This window comes from Phragmites australis, chromosome 6 (genome assembly GCF_958298935.1).
Source record: "Phragmites australis chromosome 6, lpPhrAust1.1, whole genome shotgun sequence".
Taxonomy (NCBI): domain Eukaryota; kingdom Viridiplantae; phylum Streptophyta; class Magnoliopsida; order Poales; family Poaceae; genus Phragmites; species Phragmites australis.
This window is the reverse complement of record NC_084926.1, coordinates 27,832,823-27,851,220: the sequence shown is the minus strand read 5'-3', so window position 1 is coordinate 27,851,220 and position 18,398 is coordinate 27,832,823. Positions and strand designations below refer to the sequence as shown.

The window sequence follows — 18,398 nt, the reverse complement described above, 5'->3', positions numbered from 1 at the left end:
TAGGCAACAGCTCCCTCTGTGGAGGGGATTCACGTCGACCCCCTGTGCACAGTTACCGGGGTCAATAGGAGGCATGGCGGTCAAGTGCCTTTGTCCTCCTGTGGTACTTCAGGGAGGCGTAACGGCTAGCAAGTTTGCTAGGCATAGATTCAATGTATAGTGGTTAGCTGAATGCAAACTCTTTGTATGCCATGTATGAATAAACTTGCGTTTGTGTTAGCTTTGTTTTTTTGCATTAATAATCTATCGTATCGATGCTTCGTTATCGTATCAATGCTTCGCATGTGCCCTCTATCCCAGCCCCTTCGCATTATGCGGTTGTTAGCGGCCGCGGGGTGCGAGATCCTATGGGTGTTGCGTTGCATTGGGCGTGAGTAGGGAAGAACATATCATTTAATAACATTTCAATGTGCGATGCCTTGTAGTACGGAGGCTAGGACTTCAAGATACTAGAGGGGTCAGATGATTTTGGCACGGAAACTTTTAGTCTTCAAGGTGCTAGTGAATCCTTACTTTGTATGAATCCTTTTTGGCACGCAGGCTAGGCCTTCAAGATGTCTGGGAGGTTATCCCTTCGCCATGTAGGTCAGCCAGGCCATAAAGATGACTAAGGGTCTTACGCCTGTCCAGCATGGAGGCAATGCCTTCAAGATGCTGGAGTGGTCTTTGCCTCTCCATCGCGTAGGTCAGCCAGGCCTTAAAGATGGTGGAGGGATATACTTCTCCGAAACGGAGGCACTACCTTCAAGATGCTAGAGACTTTTACCACTCCGGCATGGACGCAATACCTTCAAGATGCTGAAGGGTCTTCATAGGTTTTGTGTGAGGTTGTTCGGTGGGGTAAAGGCTTTTTTCTAGAAGGTAACACCTCTAGCTTTGGTGGCTATTTGTGGGTGTGTAAACCTATGGTTTATAATTGTTCTGAATTTTTGGAGAGGACTGAGGCTGGGGTTGTCTATACATAGTATTTGTGGAGAGTCTTCGCATTCCAACTGTATTCGAGAGGGTACCTTCTATATCGGCCAGGCGGTAGGAGCCGGGCCTGTTAGACCTAAGGACCAGGTATGGGCCCTTCCACTTGTTGCATAGTTTCCCAAGAGCTAGGGCATGACGAAGTACTAGGTCACCGAGCTTGAATCTTCGTGGTGCAACCTTAGGATTGTATGAGGCCTTGGTTTTCTTGATGTAGTGATCGATATTCTAGATGGCATGGAGCCGTGTGCCTTCGGTGAGATCAAGGAAGAGCTCTCTTTCTCCGGTAGTTTGTGGAAGTTGTACTCAGAGTGAGCATCCCTTGATTTCGCTGGGGGTCATGGCCTCGTCGCCATATAGGAGGCGGAAGGGGGGTGAACCTGGTGGCTCGTGTGCCAGTGGTGCAGAGGGACAATGAAACCATAGGAAGCTCTTCGACCCATAGGCCTTGAGCTAGGCCAACGAGTTCGCAATTTAAGCCGAAGAGGATGTTGCTGTTGGCCTGTTCAACGACGCTGTTGGACTGAGGATGTCAAACTGCGGCGAAGCATAATTCGATGCCGAGGTCACCATACAATTGTCTGAAAGGGTCAGAGTCAAATTGCGTGCCATTGTCGACCGTGAGCTATCATGGAACACCGAAGTGGCAAATTATGTTCTTCCAGAAGAATTTTTGGACATTCTTCAATGTGATCGTTGTGATTGGCTCGACCTTGACCCATTTGAAGAAGTATTCCAATGCTACCACCATGTACTGAAGGTTGCCTTTGGCACAAGGGAATGGCCCAATGAGGTCCATGCCCCAATGAGCCAGGGGCCCGACGGGAGCAATTGGTTGTAGGGGGAGCTGGGGGCTGGTGGCTTCAGCGTCCCATCCACTGGCATCCTTGGCAGGTGCGAACGAGGTCAGCTGCATCGGAATTGATTGTAGGCCAATGGAGCCCCTGGAGAATTGCCTTCCCAGCTAGGGCGTGAGGCGCTAAATAGTTACCGCAAAGGCCTTCATGTATCTCCTGGGGGAGGTTGGCCCCTTCTTGTCTGGTAATGCAGCGAAGGAGGGGAGTGCAGACACCAATCTTGTAAAGGGCGCCTTCTATGAGATGGTAGCCCCTGGCGCGATGCTGAATGCGGCGAAGCACGATCAGGTCTTCTAGCTCTTCTATTCTAGTGAGGAAGGATAAGAGGGGAGCTCTCCAGTCAGCGGTTTTGATGGGGAGGATGGTGGTAACCGTCTCGTTAAGGGTTTTAGCAGCCGGCTGGTGTAGAGTTTCGAGGAAGGTGCCCAATGGTGGGTCTTTGTCTGTTGCGGCAGCTTTTGCCAGGGCATCTACCTCGCTGTTGTCTGTTCGCGGTATGCTCTGTATTGATATGCCATGGAAGGGTGCCTCCAAGGCTCAGGCGTTCCGGAGTCCTAAGAGGACGGCTTCGTATTTGGCTATGTTGTTGGTCATCTTGAAATTCAGGTGAGCAGCAAATTGGACTTGCTAGCCTATGGGGGAGATGAGGACCGCATCAGCTTTGGCTCCCATGGAGTCGTATGCTCCATCAGTGTAGATAGTCTAGATGTCTTGGGGAGGGGTAACGGCGGGTTCAGCGGGCGTTGGAGTCCATTCGGCGATAAAGTCTACCAAGATTTGTGATTTTATGGTGGTGCGGGCCAAAAACCTTACCACGAAGGGGGCTAGTTCTACTACCCATTTGCCGATGTGTCCCGTCGCCTCCCGGTTGCGAAACATGTCGCCAAGTGGGTAAGAGGTTGGGACAGTGATGTTGTAGGCGAGAAAGTAGTGCCGGAGCTTGAGTGAGGCCATCAACAAGGTGTATGCTATCTTTTCGAGCTCGATGTAGTGTTTCTTGGCTCCGGCTAAGGCCTCTGAGATATAGTATACAATCCTTTGGGTAGAGCGACTATCAATTTTCTCCTCCCTTACCAGCGCGATGTTGACAGCAGAGGTAGAGACGGACAAATATAAGAGCAGCCCTTCACCGGGGAGGGGTATCGTGACTGTTTCGAGGTGGAAAAGGTGGGCCTGGAGGGCCTCGAATACCACCTGGCACGCCGGAGTCCAGTTGAATTGTTCGAAGCCCCCTAGCATTTTGAAGAAGGGGAGGCTAGGCTCAGCAGATTTGGTGAGGAAGCAGCTGAGGGCTACGAGGCGGCTGGCCAAATGTTGTACTTCCTTTGGATTGGTGGGAGGTGACATTTCTGTGATGGCATGAATCTTGCTCGGATTAGCCTTGATGCCACTTCGGGAGATGAGATATCCTAGCATCTTTCTTGCCTTAGCGTTGAATGCACACTTCTCCGGGTTCAGCTGCATGCCTGCAACCCAGAGGCTATCAAATGTTTCTTCTAGGTCGGCAACATGGTTGGCTTCAAACTAGCTTTTTACCACGATATCGTCTACGTAGACTTCGACATTATGGCCCAGTTGCTGTCGTAGTACCTTGTGCACTAGGCGAGAGAAGGTGGCCCCAGCATTCCGAAGACTGAAGGGCATCCAGACGTAGCAGTATACCCGAAGAGGGTAATGAAGCTAGTCTTGCTCTCATCCTCCATCGCCATCCACACCTGGTGGTACCCAGAGTAGGTGTCCAGGAAACTTAGCAACTTGTAGCCGGAATCCACTAGCTGGTCAATGCGAGGAAGGGGGTATGGATCCTGAGGGCATACTTTATTTAGCAATGTGAAATTGATGCACATAAGCCACTTTCCGCTGTGTTTCTTGACCAGGATAGTGTTGGAGAGCCAATCTGAGTGGATGACCTCTAGGATAACATCGGCCCTTAGTAGCTTCTAGACCTCCTCTTTTGTGGCTTCTACCTGCTCTGGGGACAAGTTGCAAAGCCCCTGGCATATGGGCCTAGCCTTCGGGTCAACCTGAACAGAGTGTTCGATAATGGAGTAGTTGACTCCCGGGAGATCCTTCGGGAACCATGCGAAGGTGTTGAGGTTACCCTGTAGGACAGTCAAAAGTTGGGCTTCCCGTCCGGAGGTGAGGTCCGCCCCTATTTGGAAGGTCTGATCAGGTTGGTCTTGATGCACGGGGACACACTTTATGTCCCGCTCCAGTTGTGGCCTTGGAGGGCAACGGTGCTCTGGATGCGCCAACGGGGGGGGGGGGGGGGTCCTCGGAGCCCTCCTTGGTCATGGCCTGGATGTGGTGGCTGGGGAGTAGAGTAGGGTGCATGTACTTGATGCGCCTAGCTAGGTCTTGGTCGTCATGGATGGTTATTAGCCCCCGGGGTCCGGGCATCTTCAAGCAGAGGTAATTGTGATGGGGTATAGCTCTAAATCTGTTTATAGTTTCTCATCCCAGAATGACACTGTAGGCGTAAGGTACATCTACAACGTCGAATGTGATTACTTCAATCCGTGTTGTGGGGCCCTCACCTAAGATGATCGGGAGTTGACCCATTCAGGGGCCTGCCAATGGATGGAATCATCGACGGTGAATGTCATGGGGGTGTTGGCCCGTTCGGGGGCCTACCGATGGATGTTAATTGCTCCGATGTGGTGCACCTCGTGCACATAGTCTCGCCACTACCATTTCGAAGTGAAGCCGGAACTCCCTCCACCGTTATAGAAAGGACGATCTGTTTGCCCCATGTCCCTTCGTCATTGTACCACTCTATAGATGATTGGGGCAAACAAGGTTGGGCCAGCTGCGGAGGGTTCTCCAAGGCTAGTTGGTTGACCCGCCAGCTAGCCGGTGGCTTGCGATTCTCAAATCATTCCTTGGTGGCCCCCACGGTCAAGGCGAAGGCTGCCTACCTCCCGAGGTACTCTTCTCGGAAGGTGGTGAGGGTTCGGCAGTTGTTGATGTTATGTCCTTGTCATGCGTCGTGTAGAGTGCACCAGGATTCCTCCTCGAACACTGATTCGGAGTGCGGCTGCGCACCGGGAGGCCTCCGTAGCGTTCTCGGCTGCGTCCCCTAGGGTGGTTTTGGTTTGGAGCCCCATGGCTTGGGATGATGTTGTTGATGTTTTGACGTTGTCGATGTCGCTCCCTTTGGGACCCGAAGGTATGAGCCTCCTGGAAGCCCCTCTTCGGTGGTAGGGAGGGGGCGTGTGACGATCCCTCCTGTTAGTGTGACTTCTCGGGGATGACACGGGAAGTCTCAGTAGCTCACGAGCGCTTTCGGTGGATTTTTTCCTCCTGTGCCTGTGCATATTCCTTGAACTTGCTCATGGGGACTTCCACCGTGCGTATGGGACGTTGGTTCAACCGATCGTATAAGGGGCCTTAGGCTAGGCCCTGGGTTACGGCATCGATGACCGAGGAGTCCGATATGCCCCAAATCTAGCCTTTGTCTGGTAGAACCTTCAGAAGTAATCTCAAAGGGTTTCGTCCGGCTCCTGCCTGATAGTGAACAGGCTTCCGGAGGTTACTGGTTCGACGAAGGTGCCTTGGAAATTGTTGCGAAAGAGGTCTCGGAATTGGGACTAGGCGTGAATGGTGCCAGGGTCCATTGCCCAGAACCAGTGTATGGCCACCCCTTCTAAGGCAAGAGGGAAGCATTTAGCCATGGTGACCGATTCACCCCCACTGGCTCTGTGGCGAGGGCGTAGGAACGGACGGAATCATTGGGGTCCAAATCGCCCTTGAATATAGGTAGCTTTGGGGTCCGAAAACCCTTCGGGAAGGGTGTAGCCTGCAGGTCGGCATGCAGGGAGAGCATAGTTTTGCGGGAGATCCTCGTGATGTTGTCCCCAATGCTCCAAAGGCTGAACGGGCAGGGTCCTAGTGTCAAAGAGTTCATCTGCCCGTAGGGCAATCCTAGAAGTGATCATCAAAAAATGACGCTTCGCACGCGGTACTACTGAAGGTCCCTGCGTCTTCAAAGTCAAGGGGATGACATTTTCGTAATGACACTTCGTGCGTGGCGCAGTCAAAGGTCCCTACGGCTTCAAAGTCCGGGGGATGGTGTTTTCAGAATGATGCTTCGTGCACGGTGCTGCTGAACATGTAATGTCCCATTCGATGTAAAGCGATGACCAAATTGATACGCTCAACATGTAATGGCTGAAGATAATAATTGTTTCAACATCAACAACTTTATTCCACAAATTCATCAATGTTAGGATCTATAAAGTCTTTGTACCATCGGCTGAAGCCAAATTGAAAGGCAATGCCTTGAGTCGTATGAAAAGGCAGTGCTGGATCCAGCGGGGATCCAATATAGCTAGATGAAGAGGTGGCAGAAAAAGGTGTAGGTGAAGTACTCCTACCTTCGACATGTCGCACTACTTGCGAAGAAGACCACTGGCGTCTTCTGGCTCAGGCTTCGGGTCGATGAACATATGCGGAGGCTTGAAGTTTTCGTGCGTAATCCTATGAGCCTCACGCTCAGCCCTACGAGTCTCTAAAACTGAAGGGCTAAACGACTTCCAAAATGCTTTGGAGTTGGCATTCATTACATCATAAGACCTACACTTCGCTTTCCAGTATTTCCCAAAATCAATAGTTGGCTGGTGACAGTGGAAGGAGTCCCAGCAAGACCAAGACATGGAAAAATTGTCCCGCATCATAGTGATGGGAACAACATCTTTGGCTACCTATGCAGTATCCAAAGGGAGGACCTGCACAGGGAGCAAAGGTAGTCAAAACATTTAACAAGAAATAAAAGTGTATATATTACATAATATTGCAGTTGGTAACCAAATGTTCAACATCCCGAAAAGCACTTCGAACAACCCTCAGACCTGCTCCTTGTCTTTGGCCGCCTTGGTCTTAGCTTGTGAGGCTGGTACGACAGAAGCTATGGCGGAAGAGGGGGTCCTCCTTCGCCTTTGCCTGCAGAACAAAAGGTCCACGAATATGCAGGTGGCAAACATCTTGAAAGCATGGATAAAAAACATACTCGTTGCTGGTTGATTTCCACCTCCCGGAGGGCAAGCTCGTGACCATATTTACACCAGTAATTGGTGGTGAACGATCATGCAGTGGCCTTGGTTGCCTTCATCACAGCCGAAGTCAACATGTCTGAAGGGTAGCAGAAAGTTGATTTTTGAAGCTCAATGTGATGGTCATAGCTAGTCATCTCAATTGACTGAACTAAACTCCTACCTGAGACCATGGCACAGAAGTCACCGTACAACTGGGCCGTGGGAAAAAGGCTGCTGTTGGTATCGTAGACCCATCCGAGAAGGGCACTCAGCCTGATAAGGTTAAGCGATGGAGGCGTTGTCGAAGAACTGATTCCCTCAAAAGTCTTCCTAATTGCTTCACAAGCTACGAAATCCTTCAGCTCGAGTTCCTATAGCAAAATAAGGGCGTCATTAAATACCTCTATGTCACATCCCAAATCTTTAATTATGCAATTAAGCATAATCACACTTCTTAAGCATTATGTTTAATTTTGTGTAATTTTATTTCGGAACACTAATGCAATTCATCTAAAGTCAATTGGATGAGATAAATGAATTCGGGAGAGAAAATAATGAAATTCGCAGTTAAAACAGACCCTTTTTTAACATGTGGGCCCACCACCCTAACCACCTAGAGGGGCAGCAGCCACCTAGTCCCTCTCCCTCACTCCCCCACACCTCCCTCTCCCATTCCAGCTAGCAAAAGCAAGGGAGGAGCTCCCCCTTTCACTCTCTCTCAAGCATTCTCTCCCTTTCCCCAAAATCCAACCTCAAGAGTAGGATTTGAGTTATGCATTTGGTATCCACACGATCACAAGCTCATGAGCTACTGATCTATCCAATTCGTTTCCATTTTCATGGAGGAATAGAGTTGTTCTTGAGTTCTTTAGATGTTCTTGACTTTTTGGAGCAAAATGTAGTTTTGGGCAAATTTGAGCTATGGAGCCATGTTGCTAGGTTGATGAGTGAGTTCTAGACTCCTTGAACTATCCCTAGCATGTTTCCCTTAGGCTTGGAGAGGCTCGCAAATCAAATCGACCCTAAAATTCCCTAGAAAATGGTTGTTCTAGATAGCCCAGATACTCTGGCTAAACCTGGATACTTCGGGTTCAACAGGAAAAAGCCCATTGAATTGTATTCAAAAATCGTTAGGATTTAGGGTGCAAGTTGGGTCTAGAATCCTTTGGATAGGGCATATACATGTTTATGTGGCATAGATCTATCATGCGAGTCGAATTGCCTGAGGGAAAATTTTGAAAATGTCAAAATCTGCCCCACTCGAATAATCCAGGTAAGCCTGGAGGGTCCAAGTTTAACCGGTGGATTTAACCAAGCTCCCTCACCTGAAGCCTCACATAGAGTGTCCGGTACAACCCGGATAGTTCGGACCAACCCGTAGGTTCTGGGTTAAATCGAAAATGTCTAACAAAGAACCCTCTCCCAAAGGTTGGCTTGGAGGCTCCGAAACCCAGATACTCTGGCTTCCTGATATTTTTCGGACTTCGTTTAGTCACTTAGTGTGACATTAATTCATGTGTTTTGCGCATCTAACATGTTTTTATGCATATTGTGGCATGCATTGTTGCACTTCAATCATACTCGTCACTGCATGCGTTCTTCTCTAGTGAGCTGAGAACCGAGGCGTGAACTGGTGGTGATTTAAGACGACGCCCATCTCCCCGAATTTTGTGAGTGTTGCGCGAGTAGCATAGGGCAAACTCCATAGTAGCAAGGCAAGCATCTAAGCATACTTATCCCAATACTTTGGATCTCGTATGGTATAAATTGATAAATAGGCCTTATGTATGTACGCATGAGTTTGAATCGATGTCGGAATACAGTGGGTAGAACTTATGTAGATGCATGATCTTTTCCTTCAATTGTTGTTGATCCATATACTTGTAGCCTGGGCATAATCATGTTAATGTCTAAATTAAAATGTGATACGAGTTGCTTAGTATTGCATAGGTTTACGGTAGAAGTCGAGCAGTGAAATGTTTCATTGTTCGCGAGTATAGGCTTAATAATTACTTACACAATGATATTGATGATGAGTTGATGAGCGGTGAGCATGAGACGAGATGTGAGCAGTATTAGGGGTATCATCTGCCCTAGAGGAGGTTCCCGGGGTAGTTCGAGGAAGGAGCCCGAATACCATAGACCGCTTTGGATCAGTTAAGAACCGATCCTTGGACACCGTTAGCTTAAGCACTTACCTTACTCACCACATGCCGATTTAATGGTAAGGTGAGTCGAATACCTTTGTAGCTATGATCATTTGGGCCTGAACATCCACGGTGTGAACGATCGGGCTTGGAAGAGGTATCTAGTTTGCTCTATGAGTAGTTCTAGATACCTCCGTGCCGAGCGATGCATGTACCAAATGGTTGGGGCTTATTGGGAAAGGTTGTCACGAGTACCCCCTTGTGTGCACTTTAGCGGGTGGCACAAGCCGAATGGTCCTCGTGTCGTGTGGGTAAAGGAGTATCCCCTTGCAGGTGTAAAAATATTTCAAAATGCCGCGCTCTCGGTCATGAGCATGCCTCTGTCCATGCACACCATCGTAGAATTCTGTTGTAGATTGTGATTAGTTATGTTGGTTATGGTGGAGATGGTTCGTGTTACATATATTTTTGTTATGGTTCCAGTTACATTTATGTACAGTTGTATTTGCAGGGTATAGTGGTATTGTTGTTAGTTAAGTTTAGATGCTCACACATGTATGTGTCAAGTTGCTTTTGCATGTAAATTTTACTTAACCATGTGGCTGTTTTCTTGCTAACATCCAAATGCATGATTCTTGGAGTCGGGCTAATTATAAGTTGCCCATTATGGATTAAGTCTTGAGAGTAGCTTCGTACTCAGTTACTCTACATGTTTCGTAGGTGAGGAGGAGTTGGTCTTTGGCTACTTCATGCCTGCCGAGGGTGGTGACGGGCATCAGTAGTGCATCCTACTCTGTTGGCGTGCTTTTGTGATGGACCCTAAGGGCTTGTGGCTCCATCCTACTTTTGTTGTATAATTTTAGTCTTTCACTGCATAGTTTCTTTTGCATGTTAGGAGTTGAGCAGGTTTTAGTACCCTCCTTGCTCTCTTTTTCTATAAATTGTAATAACTTGGTAAATCCTTAAGAATTTGTAATGTAATTTAATTACTTGCTTTTTCTTAAGCTGTGTTGTGGTGCTATATGTTGTAAAAGCATGTGTTCCGATCCTGGAAGTAAACACATGCCGGGACTACTGGAATGACATTTTATTTAATCATCGAGGTTGTGATTATGAATAATGATCGTCCTAGTGATTAACTAGAATATTGTTTGGATGGTTCCCCACACTCCGTCACCTCCTCTAGTTCTTCATGCAGCCGCTGCACTTTAGCTTTTTTAGAGTCGTAGAGGGATTGCAGCTCCGAGATGTGGGCTTTGGACACTATTAGATTCTTGCGAAGGGAAGTGACTTCTTCTTCTATGCTTTGTTTGCACAAGCCAAGGGAACTCAATTCTTTTTCAAGCTGTTCGAGTGCAAATCAGCCTCCTTTGCTTTTTGCACGAACTCCCTCTTCTAGCCTTCGGCTTTCTCCGCCCGTGCTTCATAAAGGGCCCTTTGCGCCTCCTCATTTTTTGCGCAGGCCTCTGAAAGCTCTGCATGCTTGCATTGAGCACGCGAAATAAGTGTAGCCTGTGATATCACAGTAGTATGAGAATGGGTATGCGAAGAAAACTTGAATAACAATACAAAATACCTTTGCGATCGCCACGTCGGAGGCATCGATAAGCTCAGCAGTGGGCTTCTGCGCTAACAAAATCTCAAGTTCGGGGAGAACGAAGCTGTTAAAAATCTTCTTTACTTCATTAACCTCTCAATTCTTTTTGAACCTATTGCGAGTGCAGATCAGCCTCCTTTGCTTGTTGCACGAACTCCCTCTTCTGGCCTTCGGCTTTCTCCGCACGTGCTTCATAAAGGGCCCTTTGCGCCTCCTCATTTTTTGCGTAGGCCTCTGAAAGCTCCGCATGCTTGCATTGAGCACGCGAAATAAGTATAGCCTGTGATATCACAGTAGTATGAGAATGGGTATGCGAAGAAAAGTTGAATAACAATACAAATACCCTTGCGATTGCCACGTCGGAGGCATCAATAAGCTCAGCAGCGGGCTTCTGCGCTAACAAAATCTCAAGTTCGGGGAGAACAAAGCTGTTAAAAATCTTCTTTACTTCATTAACCTCCCTCGAGCTTGGCTCAAAAAAAAAAGAAAGCTTTAAGGCTTCAGCGTCGATGGCCTTCACATAGAGCAAGCCGCTGTGACTCATGAGCCCCTTACCGCCACGGTGGTGCAAGGGAGGAGAAGTGTTCTCTTTGGTATATGTGTCTCTGTGGCCTTCGGACGAACTGTCCTTAGAAAAAGAACTTGAAAATGAAGAGGTAGAGGGCGACTTAGCTCCAGCTTCAACATTTTTTGCTCCTTCGGGTTCCTCGGCTTACCTCTCCGCTTGTTCGGTAGTAACGAGCAGATCCAAAGGCTCATCCTCCTCGTCGCTGAGTATTAGCGTAGCAAGGTCCATGCGCACAAAAAAAATAGGCTTCGGCGAGGAGGTGGCATGGTCCTATGCGCCCTTCAATGGTGCCTATCTAAGCGGCACAGCATGAATGGCCAATGAGCCATCAAGAGTCTCTTCATTTCTGAAGTCATTGAATGCCACTTCACTTCTTTAGGGCAGGAGCCTTCTTCTTTCTGCCCCCTTGCAGTGAAGGGTTTTCCATTTTTCGCTTCTTTTAGCTTCCTGCGGTAGATGCTCTGTCGGTCCCGGCATTTGGGGAGCGGTCACCTTTGCCCTGGCCCGATGAGAGCATGGAAACCTTCGGCCTATCCTTATAGGTGAGACCTTGTAGATCAAAAATCCAGTTTAGTCGTCGACCAAGCCCCTGGTTGGGGCAGAGTTGTGCTTTACCTTGGGTAAATTTCCAAGAAGAAGCAAATAATGTAAAACCTATAAGGAAATAATGTAAAATATTACCCAAGGAAATAATGTAAGGAAAGGATAGAACCGATGTGAGGTTAAGAACATGATAAAAAATAATACTTGTAAACCCTCAGAAGTCAGGCTGGGGACGACAAAGTCCCTCTGGCCCTTTATCACTGAAGGTCGGGATGGTCCAGCTCTGGCTGAGGGGCCACACCCTCAATGCCACAAACTCTTCTATGAGATCGCGTGTGCTCAGGTGCTTCGCGCACCTGGTGAAGGCCTTGAATGCCTCCCTCTGGGAGGCCTTCAGCACTACATCTGGGGCACAATTCCCCTTCACCTCTTTGCACTTAGACATGAGATACTCCTCTCGGTCCACCTTGTGGTAGACCACCATTGTGTCCAGTCCTTCAGCCATTTGTTTTTGTATGCCATGACTGGCATGGCCAGGTTGGCATGATAAGTGAAGTTCAAATAGCCATAATGGGCTTTGCTTTGCAAGCTCGAAGTGAAGACTGGCTTCGGTTGGTGATGGAGTTTGTGGGCTGCAGCAAAAGCCCTGGCTGATGCCTTCACTCCTTCTGAATGTGCCGCCCGAGCGAAGAGGTTGAGCTGAACAATGGCATTCGGCGTCAGCTAGTGGAGGTAGATTTCGAATAGCTTCAAAATCTTTGCCACCATCTCATCACAAGGGAAGTGAAGCCCTCCTTAGAAGTAGTCCATGAAAATGGCTTCGTTATCTTTGGGCTCCAAAGTCCCCTGGCCTTTTAGGAGTCTACCCTTCGAAATATCACTAATCAAACCCTGTTTAATTAGTCCAACCAGGACTTCTTCGTCAACTTTAGATTTTCCAAGCTAGTACATCTTTGGGTGGCTTTTTTGCCTCTCGGAGCCATGGAGTCTCACTAGGCTTCGGAAGGAGATGTGGGCGCAGGAGTCTTCGTACGAGAGCTAGAGCTTTAGCAAATTCAAGTGGTAAAGATGGGGGCACCGGGTAGAGTGTATTTATAGTAGCAAAAAGTTAGGCTAACGGCGGATATAACGAGGCACGTTGGAAATTGAACCATTGCCTTAAAAGATGGTTGACCATGTGGTGAAGGCATTTAGAGCTCTTGAACCCTAACCGTTGTGTGGGGGTAGAATGGTCATAAGAAAACATTTGAACAAACAAAGGGGGCTATCTGCTAAAAGGTAAAATGAGTCCCCAAGGATCTTCACCAGGCCGAAGGGGACGGCTTTCGGTCATACCAATTTATTCACAGGTTCATCCCATCAAAGGTGAACCTTATCTGTAGGGGGCTACTGTTGGGGAATGGTCTCACGTTCCCCTTTGGATGGTGAGTCAAAGGCCAATGGTGGTCATTTACAGACGAATAATGCAATTGTGTTTTAGGAAGCGCTGGTGAGGCCTCAGGCACACCTTCAGATGGAGACCGCAGGTCAACTCGCGATGCCGAGTATCATCATAGGCGAAGTCTCTAGCGGGCCTTCGAACGTAGCGTCAAAGCTAGTCGAAGGTGCATCGAAGGCCCCCCGAAGGTCAATCACAAACGGGGGCCTTTGAATATGCTGGTCAATAAATGTACTAATGTGTTTTGGGTTGTACCAAAATGCCCTCGAATATGCTGGAAATGTGGCAGTTAGGGGCAAGCAATGCGGTGAATTATGGCGTGGAGTGGTTGAGTACAGGCTATAAATAGGCCAGCACAGTAGCTAAAGGGACACACTGATAAGACTAGATAACTACCCATAAACACGTGTCGCATTATGAAGCCTTTTGCTCTCCCTCTTAGCCAAAGATCTCCTATGTTGTTCAGTAACTTAGTTGCCAATAGTATTTGTCTGGAGAACAACAGGGAGATACCACCAAAATTCTCTCTAGAACCATACAAGATCACAGAAACCTACTACTCGAGCCACATATCCTCGAAATATCCAAAGTTTGTCGGGAGCATCTTCTTATAAATATGACAAGTTGTTAAGTCATATTTATAATCAAATACTCTAGAATAGGAGACGTAGGTTACGCACGTACACTAAAATCACCAAGATTTGATTGGTCCTCAACAGAATCACCAAAAAAATCACCCCTTTACCGAGCAGCGGATGGAAAGACATTGTCTGGTCATGCTGCTCAACATAGAAAATAACAGTAAAAATTACTCATTAGTGACGGGTGATAAAGACACTCATTATGAATAACTTTCACATTACTGACGGGTGAATCAAATTTTGAACTAAAACTGTGAGGAACCGTCCAAATAGTATTCTAATTAATCATCAGGAGGATCATTATTCATAATCACAACCTCGACGATTAACCAGAATACCATTCCGGTAGTCCCGGCACGTGTTTTATGCCCAGGATCGGAACACATGCCTTCCAACTCAAATATCACAACACAGTTTAATAGAGAGCAAGTAATTAAGCTGAATTACAATACTTAAACATGCAACTGTTTCCACAATTTACAACAAAAGAGGAACAACAACAACTACGCAGCGGAAGATAAACCTATACAACAAAAGAGTATGGAGCCGTATGCCCTTAGGCTCCACACCAAAAGCGCCGGAGTTCGGAGTAGAAGGTGCTACTCCTGCCCGCCACCCAGATCGGCAGGCACAAAGTAGCCGAACACTGCCTCTTTGTGAGGAACCGTCCAAATAGTATTCTAATTAATCATTAGGAGGATCATTATTCGTAATCACAACCTCGACGATTAACCAGAATACCATTCCGGTAGTCCCGGCACGTGTTTTGTGCCCAGGATCAGAACACATGCCTTCCAACTCAAATATCACAACACAGTTTAATAGAGAGCAAATAATTAAACTTGATTACAATTATTAAACATGCAACTGCTTCCACAATTTACAACAAAAGAGGAACAACAACAACTATGCAGCGGAAGAAAAACCTATACAACAAAAGAGTATGGAGCCGTATGCCCTTAGGCTCCATACCAAAAGCGCCGGAGTTCGAAGTAGAAGGTGCTACTCCTGCCCGCCACCCTTATCGGCAGGCACAAAGTAGCCGAACACACCCTTATCGGCAGGCACAAAGTAGGGAGAGCAAGCGAGGGAGAGAGAGGAGAGGCACCACGAGAGAGCGTCCAGGGGGGGGGGGGGGTTAAGGCCGACGACGCTTCCACTCGAAGGCTCGGCCGGTGACTCGACGGCGTGTTGGGTTTGCCGGCTGCGGAAGTCAACAAAGCCGGCGCCGCCCTCTGGAAGCAGCGCGGCTGAGTGAGGAGGGAGGATGACGAGTGGGTCCCGCATGAACAGTAACCGCCAGGCAAAATATCTCCACCACATTAGCCATCCATTTGAACGCCTTCCCAAAGTCCAAAATTGGTAAAACGAATTTTGTTTGAAACTAAAATTCACAAGGAACCCATTTGAACTTGTTTGACCCAGAATGCTTGAGCCAATTGTGAATAAAAATTTCTCAAAGATGCTATCCTTTCCAACTTGTGATAATTTTTATGCCTTCTAAATATTTCCCAAAAATTTGGGAAAATTCATTTATATTCTTCTCTTGGCATCTACTAATTTCTAAAATTATCACCAGCCCTAGGTTCCATAGAAGTTTTAGGAGATGCTTCACAACGCATCAGTTAAACCCAGTTCAACTAAATTCGGTTTAATCCACACTGCAAGTCTATATGGCTCAAAACGAAAACAAATGATGCTAATGATGCTCATTAGCACTTAATTACGTGTTTAGAAACTCTGGGCCGTGACACTCTTCCTCGCCAACCTGTGAACCTGAAAGCAACTTAAGGGCAGCACCCCTTAGTACGAAGGTACTAGCAAGTCTTACACAGTATGAGTATATATATTCTCGACTCCAAGGATCATGCATTTAAAGCTGTAGCAAGGATTAAGACACGTTTAAGTTCATTAAGCGGTAAGCAACCTAGACGCTAGGTGTAAGCAACTGACTTAACCAACCACCCGCTCAAACCCTGCCAATCAACTGATCAGAATAGATATGTAAACAACAAGTGTATAAAAGTGGAACATCCTGATTTTCAGATTTCTCAAATTTCTAAAATTTTCCAAGAGTATTGAATAGCTTCACTAGTAGTATAGGTTTAAAACCTATTTTCTTAATCAATCAATCAACATAGGTTATTATTTTCTGTGCATTGCATGCTGAGTTTTGTTAGGAGCAGGTAAATGCATTAGAGTTTTTTTTTCTTTTCATTCTCTTTGGTGTTTTGAGTGAAAAAGATTTTGAAAAGGTTTTTACAAAACTCAGTAGTGAATAAGTTAAGGATCTTAATGGTTGGAATTCAAAATCTTTGAATTCATCATCTATTCAATCCTTGATCAGACCTAATCATTCTCCAAACTCAATTCAAATTCAAATCCTATTCAAATTTCTCTGCAAAAGTTTCTTTTCTAAACCCTAGATATACCTAAAGTGTCTTTGGGCTCAATCTTGCTCAAGTCCAAACCCTTAGCCAAGTCTTCTAGATGGCCCAACAAAGGATCCACGAAATCTGTAAATTTTCGCGGAGTCCTGGATAGCCTCATCTTCTCATAACGTTTTGGAGTTCAAAAAGGCCTCAAATGCAAATCTTGACAATACGAAAGTTGTAGGTCTCGTCAAGAGCTTCGATTTGAACCTATGGAAGTCACCTTTTGGATAATGGAGCTGGGAGTTATGGCCCCCGAAATCAGTGCTGCGCAGAGAAGTCCGAGTTCAAACAGTTTATCTTGTAACGCATTTTTGGAAATCAAGATGACGTTTTCAGAAGTTCCAATGACTACCAAAGTTGTAGATATTTTCGAGTACTATAATTTAGAATCTAGAAACGTCCAATTTGGAGTCCGGACGATAGAGATATCATCCTCGCAATACAGAGCTGCGAAAAAGGAAACCGTAACCGACTCGAACTCGAATCCAACTCGTGTTCGGTTTGGACTCTACCGCATCCAGCCGTCCCTAGCCCTATATATATGAGTTGCACGCCCTCTCCTACCTCTATTTCACGTCCTCAAGCCCTAGAAGTCGTTACTGCCCTGTCCGTGCGTCGCCGGAGCGCCGCCGTTCGCCGGAGTCGCCGCCGCCGCCGCCCGTGATGCGCTACGTCGTCTTCTCCGCGAATCCTTCTTCCTCGACCACCAAAGCAACGTGAGGACCTCTTCTTCTCCTCCCTTACTACTGTTTTAGCATCATACTAAGTCCCTAGCAAAACCCTAGTCCCGATCAAAGCCCGATCTTCGCTGCCACGGTCGTCACCGTCGCGGACAGCCGCGAGACAGCAGCACTGTAGCCGATTGGCATCAATGTTCCCGACCGACCAGAGGTCAAATCACCAAGCCCTTTCACCGGTGCATGTCCCATGATGTTCCGCACGCCCTCACCAACCAGCTCGGCCATTAGAGTAGCCAAACTACCGCAATAAAGGTTGACATACCCGCTGTCCGGTTTCTGCACGCGTTCTGCGCGCGCACCGGTTTTGCATTCGCGTCCCCCGTCAATCCAAAAGCCGTATGGATGCACCAACCACGTCACGGCGTGTCCCATGGAGTCTTCTATGTTACCCTAGGAGCCCATCCCCGTTTGTGCAGCGACACGATCAGGACGCCATTGCCAACCACAGCATGTCGCAGCCATCAACCGTTTCATCTATACTGATCGTTCTTGCTCTTAGTGGATGATCTACCAAAACCCATGCCATAGCATTGTGTTCCCGGGTTATATGAACATCCTTGTTCAAACGGTTCCTCAAATTTCATAGCCAATCTCCTGGAACGCGAGTGTCTTCGTTCCTGCATTTGTTCGCGGTCACCACCAAACCTAGAAGCAGTCATCGCTGTTTTGCCGCTACCTTGGATGATCCCTTCCAAAACCAACCATAACATTGAGTTAGTCTTTCCGCGTTCTATGCCATGCTTCCCTCGTTTCACTGGAACACCACTGAAGCTGACATCGATGTCTGTGGCCACATGCCCGATCGCCATCTCCGACGAAACCCGAACCACCACCGCTACATAGAATGACCAGTAGTATCCTTAACCTAGAAGTGCAACCTTCGGCCTTTTTGATCCATCATAGGTGATCGATACTAGACCTTAGTATATCCCTTCTTTAATCCAAGATGGTACTTGCATAGCATGCCAAATCAGCGCCACATCATTCTCCTTAGCCTAATCAGCGAAGTCTAGTCTGCCCTACACTTCTTGAATCTTGCACAATGACGTTGTCAAGCCTGACACAGTGATTGTGAAATAAACTCTTTCCCATAGGAAGATAACTCCAGTAAACTAGTTTTTCTTTTCAGTCTAATCCATCTCTCGAAAGCTATTCTCTTTTCATCTTAACTCCGATTTAGGCGAATCTTGCGTCTAAATGTTTCTAAAATCATCCCTATCCAACCATAGTGTTTTTAAAGTGTTTTAATGATGTTTGGTATGTTGTTCTTAGTGTTTTCCTTTGTGTTATTTGTCGGTAGTTCTCGCGATTAGTTGATAACGTTCCGGAGCAGTTCGAAGGACTTCAAGACCAAGATTTTGATAACACTGAGCAGCATTGGGAAAAAGGCAAGTGTCCTTGATCATTTTGAACCTATGTTTTTAAAT

At 47.1% G+C, this 18,398-nt stretch overlaps 1 protein-coding gene across 1 annotated transcript; it reads right to left on the bottom strand.

Annotated features, from left to right (window-relative positions):
* Positions 1–1,600: 1,600 nt before the first annotated feature.
* On the bottom strand, positions 1,601–3,293 carry LOC133923105 (uncharacterized). The gene is made up of 2 exons (XM_062368553.1): positions 2,904–3,293; positions 1,601–1,882 (listed from the first exon to the last, which is right to left on the bottom strand). The coding sequence occupies exons 1-2, from the start codon at positions 3,291–3,293 to the stop codon at positions 1,601–1,603; spliced, it is 672 nt and encodes a 223-aa protein (XP_062224537.1).
* Positions 3,294–18,398: the final 15,105 nt, after the last annotated feature.